The sequence below is a fragment of the Lethenteron reissneri genome, chromosome 64 (genome assembly GCF_015708825.2).
Source record: "Lethenteron reissneri isolate LAM-NWPU_2019-01 chromosome 64, ASM1570882v1, whole genome shotgun sequence".
Classification (NCBI taxonomy): domain Eukaryota; kingdom Metazoa; phylum Chordata; class Hyperoartia; order Petromyzontiformes; family Petromyzontidae; genus Lethenteron; species Lethenteron reissneri.
This window is the reverse complement of record NC_083842.1, coordinates 10,059,866-10,072,463: the sequence shown is the minus strand read 5'-3', so window position 1 is coordinate 10,072,463 and position 12,598 is coordinate 10,059,866. Positions and strand designations below refer to the sequence as shown.

The following is a 12,598-nucleotide window of genomic DNA, read 5'->3' as shown; positions in this document are numbered from 1 at the left end:
GCCACGTACCGACGTTGTCGGCGGCGACGGTGACGTTGTCGGGGTGCAGGAGGTGGTCGGCGAGCACAAACGCCGCCTCCTCCACCGAGTCGGCGAGCAGCGTGGCGGTGTGCGCTCGCTCCGTGCCGTTCATGTCGCGCCACGCCCACACGGCATCCTCACGCAGCAGGTTGCTCACCACCTCCACCACCGCCTGCGTCCGTGCCGGGGGCGACGCACGCACGCATGCAGCACGCACACACACGCAGCACGCACGCACACGCAGCACACATGCACACGCAGGACACAGACGCAGCACACACACACGCAGCACATACACACACATGCAGCACACACACATGCAGCACACACAGCACACACACGCAGCACACACACACGCCACACACAGACACACGCAGCACACACACACACGCAGCACACGCAGCACACACACACGCACAGGCAGCACACGCACGCAGCACACGCACGCAGCACGCAGCACACACACGCAGCACACACACGCAGCACACACACACGCAGCACACACACACACGCAGCAGGTTACTCACTCGCCGCCTCCTGGTCCATCGTTAAGCGGGAGGGAAGCGATGACGCTTGCCCGGTGACGATGGCGATGACAGTAGCGGTGACATTAGTGGTGACGGTGGAGAGTGGTGGTGTAGCGGTTAGCACGCTGCACTATGAACCCGGCGACCCGGGTTCGATTCCCGTTCACGGCCAATACCAGTGACGATTATCTGAACCGGTCCCGGGCCTCCCCTAGGTCGACTCAGCCTCAAATGAGTACCCGGTGCGGTGTGTAAACATCGCCACTGGAGAGACAACGGCGGTCGGGCGTGGTGCTGGCCACCCACTCCCTCGTGTACCGTTCTGGCCTTCATAGGTGCTCGCTAACAGCACTTGCCCCTACAGTCTGTTAAGGCTATACGGGGGATCTTTGTCTGACGGGAGCGGGTGACAGTAGCAGTGACGTTATTGGTGGCAGTAGTGGCGATCATTTTGCTGGAGACGCTGCTGAGGGTGGAGGGGGGGGGTAGCCCCCAACTACAGGGAGCTACCGGGGGGGGGTGGGTAATGGAGCGACCCCCTCTCGAGGGTAGCGGGGCTCCTAAGCTGTGTGTCGCCAGCCCGCAAGGCCGTGAGAGAGAAGCTGTCCGCAAGCTTCGTTTGTGAAGCGTTCGTGGGCTCGGAACCGCGGGCTCTCCCGACGGTATTTGGCCTACTCTTCCACAAAGGCAACGTTTATTGGAAGAGGGTGGGAAGTTAGCCACATTTTACCACCACTACCACCACCGCACGTGAACTGCCAATCGGCGAATTGTGGCGCGCCCGCCTTGTACCGCTGGGCTGGCCAGAGGCAGACGGCGATGTGGGGAGGGGGGGGGGTATTTAATAAACTTGACCCCATTGTTTCAACTGCCGCACCGGGATATGGAATCGAATCGGCGGTGGCGGCGGAAAGCGTCCAATTCGAAAACCCGGTCACGTCGAGGACAAGGAAGAACAACCACGCGCACGCACGGACGCGCCGTGCGCACGCGTGTTGTTGGACTTCTCTCGAGCCACGTGCGTCGCCAACCGTTCCAGTCGACAACCGCGTCACGTGCCGCCCAAACAACAGATGAGATGACATCGCGGTTGTTTTCCCCCGGCACGCAGCGCAGGAAGGACGCGGCGCATGCCAACAAAACAACAACTCACTCAAGCACATGCAAACCTCGCCCGAGTAACAAACACAAAACACCGCGGCAGGACCACGAGGAGCGGGGTGGGGCGCACGCTTTTCGCGAATCTTTCCGAGGACGTCGAGCAAGCAAGACACTGCCGTGTACAGGTTGCACGAACGCACGCACGCATGCAGGGTCACACCCAGAGCGGTGGAGCAAAACGGGCAATTTGCTCTACGCTAATACGGGGAAGGGGGGGGCGGAGGGGGCCCACACATGCGGCAATCTGCCCCCGGGGCCTCCAGAAACCTCTGGAACGAACCTGCGCACACGTGCAAGCTTTTAGACGCGTAAACAAAAAGTCGAGAGTAGCCGTTCTGGGAGTGGGGGCGGCACGCAACTCAAAACACAAACATGCGAAACATCACGATGTAGGGTCCCCTCCGTATGGCTGTGGAGAGCGCTGAGGGGGTGGGGTGGGGAGGCTGTGAAGGCACACATACGTCACGGCCCCACAGCCGTCGTCACAGGGCAGGGGAACGTTTATTGGGCGTCGTCGTCGTCCATGCAGCGACGTGACAAGACGACACGGCGGGCCATGCACGCGATCGCGGTGCCGTCGAAGGCGGGGGGGAGGGGGGGGTGATGAAGGGAGGCCCCCGAAGCGGTGAGGAGCAACCCCAAACAAACGCAGCGCACTTCGGTTTAAATCGCGGGGGGCGGATGGACGATTGGACCCACGATTCGAACCCAGGGTCTCAGCGGCGGTGGCTCAGTGACTTTGACACTGCAGCCAAAAGCGGCCACCTCTAAATACTACAACAACGTTTTGCCTAATTCTAGATTTGAAGCTTTCGTGACTGCAAGGATTCATATTCTTAGGTTTTTTCGGTAAAGTAACGTAGGTAAAAAATTAATTTAATAAAAATAAAATAAAAATCACGACGTTTCGGAGGCAACACAAGCTTCCGGCTTGTGTTGCCTCCGAAACGTCGTGATTTTTATTTTTATTTTATTAATTTTAATTTTTTACCTACGTGACTTTACTGAAAAAAACCTAAGAATATGAACGTTTTGTCTTTCCGCTTCGTTCAGCTATCACTGGTGGCCAGGTTACTTCTGAAAAAAAAAGCTACTACATTTCGATTTAAAGCTTTCGTGACTGCAGGGATTCATCTTCTTGGTTCTTTCGGTAAAGTCGCGTAGAAGGGAAATAATAAAATAATAAAAATAAAACATAATAATATAATTCTCACGACGTTTCGGCCACAACGCAAGCAGCCGTCCTCAGGTGAAGAACAGGTCTGTCGGAAAGACAGCATCTGAATGAACACCACCAAGAACACCATTCAGACGCTGTCTTTCTGACAGACCTGTTCTGCACCTATGGACGGCTGCTTGCGTTGTGGCCGAAACATCGTGAGAATTATTTTATGATGTTTAATTATCATTCTTTTATTATTTCCCTTCTACGTGACTTTACCGAAAGAACCAAGAAGAAGAGTGCAAGTCTTTATTCGTATACTTTAGAAAGTGATTCGTCTACTTTTCCGCTTTGCACTCCAATCGTGCTTTCGCAATTGTTCAGTCGTCGTAACGTTCGTGACAAAGCGCTTCATAGGCTCATCGGATTCCTCCTCTAGCGTAACAAAAATAAAAAATTCAGATTCCGATCCCTTGACCTCTGGAGCCCCACCACCAACCACATCGTGCGCCAACGCCGTTTGTCGTTACCCCCACCCCCCCCCCACTTGACGGAGCAGACCGACGGCGCGGATACCGATACCTTGATGTACGCTTGGCAGAGCCCATCCCTCATCTTTAGCTGAGAGTGAAGAGATTGGGGGGGAGTAAAGAGGAGTTGGGGGGGGGTAAGGGGGAGGAGGGGGGTGGCATTATAAAAAGACACCGCGTGATTTCCAGACTCGCACACAGTAACCGTCGCCTGTCGAGCAATCGGCTTTTTTTTGCCGGCTATACCCGGTTTCCGTTTGACCCGGGCCGGTTTGTCAAGCTCGCTCTCGCCGGAGTCTCTGATGCGCGTGGCCGGCCATGCAAGGTTGTGCTTCACGACGCGACCTGGAGCGTGCTCGACGGAGCATGGAGCGGATCCCTGTGGCGTGCAGTGCATTTGCTGCACAACACGGCACGGAAGCGTGCTTGACGGAACACGGAGTGGAACACTGCGTGTCGTACAAAGCACCCATCGCGACACGGCACGGAGCGTGCTTGACGGAACATGGGAGCGGAGCCCTGTGGCGTGCAGTGCATTTGCTCAACAACACAGCACGGAGCGTGCTTGATGCAACATGTAGTGGAGCCTGGTGTGCACTATGCAACGTGCACACCACAATACAGCATGGAGCAGGATTGATGTGATGTGGAGCCCAGGAAGGTACCCACCACAACAAGGCTTTATAACAGAACATGGAGCGAGCCGCTGTCCACCATGCAATGTATGCACCCTAACGTGTAGCCTGTGCAATGCATGCATTACTACATGTCACTGAGCGTGGATAATGGAACACGGAGCAGAGCACGTGTGCTCTACAGGCAAGGTGCACACCACAACGTGGAATGGAGCGTACTTCATGGAGCTTGGATCGGGGCACACTGCACTGCGCGAGGCGCGCACCAAAACACGGCACGGAGAAAAAGTTAGATGGAACCGGTTTCCAGAGTTTTCACCGCGTGAACCAAAATCTGCCGCGAGGCGTCGGTCCAGAGGCCCGCGGATCGGCCGACGGACCGAAAAACACATGTCGCTTTCACGTGCAAAGCTGGGCTCCTTGTCCGTGTGTTCGATTATTCATCGGTCACCCACGTGGGCCTCTGCGATGGTCGCCAAATGCTTGGCTCTGGACGGATCGCGGCGCGCCGATCCGTCAATGGCGGCGTGCGACGCTCTCGCGATTCTGCGATCGAGGGGTGCGCGCGTGCGCTCAACGGACGGGGCGTTTTGCCGCGCGGCTCATACGAGGCGGACGTCAGCTCCCATTGGACGCCGACAGCCTCACAGCGGCGCGACGTCACCAGAGCCCCCCCCCCCCCCCGGCTCGGCAAAACGAGCGAATCGAGGGGCCGTTCCCATGAAGGTACCGGGGGACACGCGGCCGTCCCCTCTCCGCGAAATGGCTGGATTCTGACACCGTCAGCTCCTGTTACGATGGGCTCTGGTGCTAACAAGCCGTTGGGCAGAAAAGCGCAACAATTTGACTGACGAATTGGTTGGTTTTTATTTTAGTTTGGCTCGATCTTCCTCGCTCGTTCGGAGCCCATTCGCTCCGTTCACCGGAATTCAACTGCGGCCCCCGAATCGTTCACCGAAGAGGAGGGAGTCACCAATGCGCGCATCCAGTCGTGCGAACAAATAGGCGATTGTAGCCAACCGTGCTAATCAGAGGTGCGGGGGAAAAGAACAACAAACTATGGGTCTCTGTGCGAGTCGATGGGCCTCTGTGTGAGTCTTTGTGCGTATGCATGTGGAACTTATTCGCACCGTACGTAGCCAACCGTGCTAATCGGAGGTGCGGGGGGAAAGGATAATGAACTATGGGTTTCTGTGCGAGTCGATGGGCCTCTGTGCGAGTCTTTGTGTGTATGCATGTGGAACTTCTTTGCACCTAACGTAGCCAACCGTGCCAATCGGAGGCGCGGGGGAAAGGACAAACAGCCGCTCTTCCCAGATCTGGGTCAGATTCTATGGATGGCGGCAGCAGCGCAATCCCAGGAGGGGGATCGGGACCTTGAGTTGGCGTTGCGGTACATTTCAGAGGGTATTGATAATAATAATGCAGCAATTAAGACGATGCGTTCACACGTGGTGCTCCCCTTCTTCCGGTATGGGTGAAAGATTCTTCTTGCCATGCTCTATCCCCAGCGTTACATTGCAGCGTGAGAGCGGGCGGCGACGCCGGCGCAAGGCGGCGAGTCGTTTCGGCAAAAAGCGCTCGCTCGACGCTGCACGAAAGGGAGTCGCGTAAATAGAAAAAACACATTTTGGCAAAAATCCTATTAAAGTTACATTACAGTTGAGATTAATAAACGCAAATGGGATACATTAATCCATAATAGGATTAAGGCGCCGTCTGTCGTCGCGCATCGCAGATCCCGTGATTTATAAGCGCGCGTCGAGATTTAAACTCGGTGATGAACGACATTTAGAAGCCGACAGCCGCCGCCCGCATAATTATGGGCACCGTTCGGTGCTCAACCCGGTGCGTGGGCGCATTCGGAAAGAAAGTCAACCGTGCAACGCCGCCAACGCCGCCACCGCCGCCGCCGCCGCCGCCGCCGCCGCACGCTTCCCTAAACTAGCACAGCTAAGTCCGCCATTTTGGCCTCGGCCTAGTCAAGGCTTCAAAAGAATGATTGTGGTTTGAGCGGTCGGCTCGCAATCGCCAGGCCGCGTGTCGACGCCCCAACCAAATACCGGTTGGGTGGCCGGGGGGGGGGGGGGGATCGACTGAGTCCATCGTCGTCATCGCCACCATCGCCACCATCGCCATCCCTTATGGTGATGAAAGGGACTTAGAACGAACAGAAACGATGACTTGAAACAGTAGGCCATCACGTGACCGCCACAAAAATGAAGCCGTCGGCCACATGCGGGCCGCATCCGGGCCCCCGTCCGCCCTTCACACACAGCTACGGAGGAGACCTTCAATCACCATCATCGTGGTGGTGGTGTTTTTGTCGGTCGCGTGCCGTGCAACACAGCACCATTTCCAGCCTTGGTTGACGGCCATATCCGGCCATACCCGGGACCATCCATCGGGCCACTCCGCGCTCTAAAGGTCACAACGACCCCAAGCGCCCGCCCGCCCCCCCTAGCAAAGCCGAGCGGCGTGTGGATCTCGGGATGCGGCCGGGTACCTTGTTGAAGGTGCGTGTGGACGACTCCTTCTCGGTGGGCGTCAGCTCGAGCAGCTGCGCGTCCAGGATGTCCACCAGCTGCTCCATGAGCTTCACCGAGGAGCTCACGTCGCCCGCGTACACGGGGTCGCGCGTCTGTCGCGCCAGGTCGCTCGCCACCGTAGCGGCGTTCTCGCGGCTCTTGATCTGAGCGACGCGGGAGGGGGAGGAAGAGGGAGGACAGAACGGTGAGGGACAACGGTGGGGGGGGGGGGGAAACAAGAGTTATCTAATTAAATAATCGATTTGCTGGGATCACGATCAGGCATACAGACGGAGTGATCGGGGAGCAAATGCAAATCAGAGACACCGTCATATTGCCTGTTAAGAAAAGTAATGACTCAGAAGACAAGTATTGACTGTTAGAACAAGTATTGACGATTAGAACAAGTATTGACTGTTAAGTGGAGCAATGGGTAAAAATAACAGCACACGAAGGTGTGCCGCTCACAAATGAAGGCACGACTCCCATCATGCATTGCGTGCAGATCACGTGACCACCGTGACGTGCACGCAGGTGCACGTGCGATGCTCTCAGCCTTGTCTAGACCACCGGCTCAGACTAGAGCCGAAAGAGTGGCTGTATTAGGTTTGCTATCCATTATCGTTTAGCCGGCTCAGTTTTTCTTCTATTTTGATTCGCTTTCTCATCATTCACACAAGACGTTCGATTTCGATCGAAGTGGACGAATGGGCTCGGTGACGGACGCCATCTACCGGACAGAAATTATGTCCGGACGATGAGCGACAGCCGGGCGACGGAACGGCAGCCGCGGAGATGGAGCGGATGAGACGAGTTCACGCGCGTGGGCGAGATGGGGTCGTGGGCATCGCGACGGCCGCGACGACTCCATTGATATCTCGCACGGGGGAAGGGAGAGGGAGGCAGGGAGGCGATGGCTCACCCGTTGCGCGATTTGGTTCACCCAGGGGGAAGTGCAGTTGCTGAAATCGGGACCTCGGGCAGACCAGACTCCCGTGATGGCATCGCAGGTGTAGAGCGCCGTGCCTGGTGTGTGCACACAAAGACAAAGATTCCCCCGTGTAGCCTTTGAACAGACTTTTCTGGGCCAAGTGCTGTTGGCGAACACCTATGAAAGACGGCACGGCAGATGATGGGGTCGGTGGCCATCCACCACGGCCGGCCGCCTTCGTTTCTCAGGTGCCGTTGTTTACAAAGCTTACCATGTTACTATTAAACTATTAAACGTATTTATTATCTTAACAGGTGCCCACTGAGCTGTATAGGCATTTTTCAGAAGTAACCTGGCAACGAAGTGGCTTATCGTGCGGAAATGTACAGCAGCAGCCAAATAATCAAAACACGTGATGACGATTCTAAATGTGGAGGGAAAAACCGGAGGACCCGGAGAAAAATCCATGCGGCCACAGGGGAGTGAGACATGCAAACTTCAAATACGCATTCGTCAGGGTTAGGATCGAACCCACGAACTCCTGAGTACCAGGCGAGATGGTTAACCTCTAGACCACGGGGTAGCCCAGGGTAGGTTCATATATTCGGAACCAATGTTGGCCATGAGTGCGAATCAAACTCAGTTCACTGGTGTTCATAGCCACGATGCTCCTGCTCCCCCAACATACACGAATTTACAATCACACTACAGACACACACACACTCTCACATATAATCAATATGCAATCACACACATTTACATATACAAGAAGGCACACACATTTACACACGCAATCAATACGCAATCATACACATTTGCATATATAGGTAATCATTTTAGTCTGAGTTGACCTAAGGGATGCCCAAGACACGGTCATATATCAATCGCCGCTGATGTCGTGGCTGGAAAAATCCAATTCAGGTCGCCGGGTTCGAAGCTCGGTGCGCTAACCACGCGCACACACACACGGCGTGTACACAAACACCCACAAAAACGCACGGGTGCATACAATCACACACGTTCAACAACAACAACAACAACCTGCCATTCGCCACTAAGTGGCTGGTGACGTCACCACGACGCTTGTGCCAGGCCATGTGCACCTTGAGGCCACGTGAAGTGTCGAACGCCCGCTGGCAGGAGGTCACGGGGCAGACCCAGCAGGTGCCACGGGTCGACTGACTGAGATGACCGAGACGACTGGCTGATGCACCACCTGTGCCCCCTACTGTGCCAACTTGCTGTGCATTAGCCACCCGGCGCTCCGCTCGTTGTTGTGAGCACACACGTGCACACACACACACAAAGACAAAGATCCCTCTGTAGCCTAGATAGGCCATTGGAGAGCAATTACACACACCCCACCAGGTGCTCATTGAAGGCTGAGTAGGCCCAAGACGAGTTCAAGCGCCACTCGCCACTTATGTCAGTCTTGGCTGGCCGCCTTGGTTTGTAAACGCAGCGTGCGCCACCGCTCACTACGCACATATTTCGATTGAAAGCTTTCGTGACTGCAGGGATTCATATTCTTGGTTCTTTCGGTAAAAGTCACGAAGAAGGGAAATAATAAAGGAAAAAAAAATAGTGGGTTTTAAAATTATTGTATTATTTCCCTTCTACGTGACTTTACCGGAAGAACCAAGAATACACACACATATTGCACACACACCTATAAAGATCCCTCCTGTGTCTTCATAATAGAATTTCGGGGCAACCGAGTACCTATGATAGCCGGCACGGCACAAGGGGAGGGGGGCTGGTGGGTGATCAGCACCACGCCCAACCTCGTTTGTCTCCCCAGTGGCGATGTTTACACCGCACCGGGTACTCAATTGAGGCTGAGTCGACCTAGGGGAGGAGGCCTCAGGACCGGTTCAGATAATCATCACCGGTGTTGGCCGTGAGCGGGAAACGAACTGGAGTCGCCGGGTTCGTAGCACTACCCGCTACACTACCGCTCCCCACACATACGCACGTACAAATATACACTCGCATTCATAAATACAAACACACACACAGACAAACACACATTCACAAAAACACACGTAGACGCAAACACTCACAAACGCACGCACACACACACACACACCCACGCCTCACTCGGACAACATTAAACTCAAAACATTCCGTGCATCAAATTCCTCTCACCGTGCCAAATTTTTAATCCTATGGAATTTCCGACGGCGTCGCTCGGTGAAACCCGGGAAAAAGTCTGCAGCGGGAGTGCTTTTCGTTTGGGTCTCGGCATCGTTTTCAGGTTGCACGTATGCGGGCTTTGACACGTAGGCTTTCGCGACCAATATAATTCGCAGTAAAGGTTTCTAGTTCGTTTGGATTAGATCGCGTAAGTGTCAACGCGCGTCGTTAGCCCGCCACGAACGCGACACGGTCAAGCGTAGGAAGTCTCGTCACGTGCACAAAACGTGCCAGTGAGTTGCTACTTCAAGCCCACCACGTTGCGTGTTGGAGAGTAAATCCACAACATGCATGATTAGAGCAAAGTGACGTTTCGCTGGTGATTACGTATGTGCGTGCAGTTCTTTCGCACCGTACGTTAGCCAACCGTGCTAAAATCGAAATGTTCCCCCCCGCGTCTCCCCCTCCACTCCACGTGTCTGCGGCACCGTAATCTCGCTGGAGCGAGCGGCGGTGCAGCGGTTAGCGCACCGTGTCGGCCTCGATAAGCGCTCGCCAACGGCGAGGCCAGCTTTAACCCTGCGCGCCCCGTTCTGGCCGAGGAGGTTTTCATCTCCTGGACGTCTGCGCAAAAGAGCTTCGTGGCCCATCGGATTTTCTCCGGGATGAACAGAGACTCCAGATTTCCGAAGATTCTGATTCTGCGTGGAAATGGGTTGCGCGCGCTGTGATACGAACCCGTGTATCATTACGGCGCGCGCAGCGATCATCTGGTCGGGAGTGATATCTAAACCGGCAATGGCTGATTACCAATCCTTCACCAATGTCCACTGACCAGCGTGGTGAAGTATAGTCAAACCAACATAGTGTGTCGATCACGGGGGGTTGTTCATCCAGCAGTGGATTGAGAAAGGCCTGTACATGAGCTATGATATGATACAATGAGCTGGCTGGGTGGGGCTCATTGGTCATAGCACGTGACTCACAGTTGAAAGGTCAGGAGTTCAAGTCCATGTTGTGATGGTTAACCAATTATCGACATCCATGGGGATTAAAAAAAAAAACAGGTACTGCTTCGTGGAAATGAAACACCTCTTATTGTTTTGCCAAGTCATAACCTGCTCCCTGCCACAGTAACGTGGAATTTCCACCGCCAGCTCTACAATCCCCTGCACCTCACGCTCGCTTGAGCAGGCGGCTAAAATTGGTCTTCGGCTTAAGAGGACCTTGCAACGTCGCATATGCAACTCTGTGGGGACTGAGGTATGGGGTGGATACGTGAAAAGGTCGGATATGCTGACATCGATAGAGAATGACAGTTCCATCACGCTTCGCAAACCTGTCAACCCCTTATCAGTGCCCCTACCTTATTGCAGACAAACCCAGACCTTGTTGGTTACCCCGTGCCCCTGACGAATCTCAACGTTCATTGTACATCACAAGGGAGAAACACAAACAAATAGACAAAAAAAAAACACATTCCTGCGGAGGGAGCTAGTAGGAACGTTGGGTGGCTCGGTCAATGGCCAGGGTCAACGGCGGCGTGGTGTATTCCGCAAATTTTGGCGACTGTGAGGGCGGGCACAAGCCGGCGTGAGTAGGTTAAACGTTGAGTTTTATAAGGGCACCACGGGGTGACCAGCCCCTCCCCACCCAGCCCCACCCCTCCCACCCCCCCACCCAGCCCCACCCTCCCCACCCCTCCCACCCCCCACCCAGCCCCACCCCTCCCACCCCCCACCCAGCCCCACCCCTCCCACCCCCCACCCAGCCCCACCCCCTCCCACCCCCCACCCAGCCCCACCCCTCCCACCCCCCACCCAGCCCCACCCTCCCCACCCAGCCCCTCCCCACCCTCCCCTCCCCACCCAGCCCCTCCCCACCCTCCCCTCTCCACCCAGGCCCCACCCCTCCCATTTTTGGATTCACGACGGACGGACGGACACAATAATCCCCTGTGGGCTGGTGGAACCAGGAGGTTCCTACCAGTAAAATGTTTCCCCGTATTGAAACGGCTGTTACGCAGTATAGACCTGAAAGTTCAATTTACCATGGCCAAGTATACAGGTAAACCGTATGGGTTGACAGGTCTGGCACTGTGCGTGCTGCACTGGGTGGGGGCGGTTAACTGGTCCATGACGATGCGTGACGATGAGAGACGTGTCGATGTACTGCATCGGTGAGTTGAATTTTTCCGGCTCTCAATGCCGAGGCGATAGGTTCAACGGTGGGCCAACGTTGAATGTTTACTGGGAGCACAGCCTGACAATCACCAACATCACCACCACGATACCATCACGATCACCATCAACATCATCATCACAATCATCACGATCATCACCATCACTGCCACCGCCATCACGATCATCGCCACCAACATCACCATCACGATACCATCACGGTCACCATCATCATAACAATCATCACGGTCATCGCCACCAACATCACCACCATCATCACCATGACCACAATCATTATCACCATCATCATCATCACAATCATCACGATCATCACCACCGCCATCACGATCATGGCCACCAACATCAGCCCCACCACCACCACGATACTATCATGATCACCATCATCATCATCATCATCACAATCATCACGATCATCACCATCACTGCCACTGCCATCACGATCATCGCCACCAACATCACTACCATCATCATCATCACCATGACCACAATCATTATCACCATCATCATCATCACGATCATCATGATCATCCCCATCACTGCCACCGCCATCACGATCCATCGCCACCAACATCACCATCCACGATACCATCACGGTCACCATCATCATCATCACAATCATCATGATCATCACCATCACTGCCACCGCCATCACGATCATCGCCACCAACATCACCACCACGATACCATCACGGTCACCATCATCATCATCACAATCATCACGATCATCACCATCACTGCCACGGCCATCACGATCATCGCCACCAAC

General features: G+C 54.9%; 1 protein-coding gene across 1 annotated transcript in view; it reads right to left on the bottom strand.

Annotated features, from left to right (window-relative positions):
* LOC133359199 (adhesion G protein-coupled receptor L2-like) overlaps window positions 1-12,598 on the bottom strand; it is a 203,544-nt gene that overhangs the window by 33,984 nt on the left and 156,962 nt on the right. The window contains 4 exon segments of the mRNA XM_061577626.1: window positions 10-193; window positions 3,454-3,492; window positions 6,543-6,728; window positions 7,487-7,590. Of these exon segments, the coding sequence (XP_061433610.1) occupies window positions 10-193; window positions 3,454-3,492; window positions 6,543-6,728; window positions 7,487-7,590 (513 nt within the window).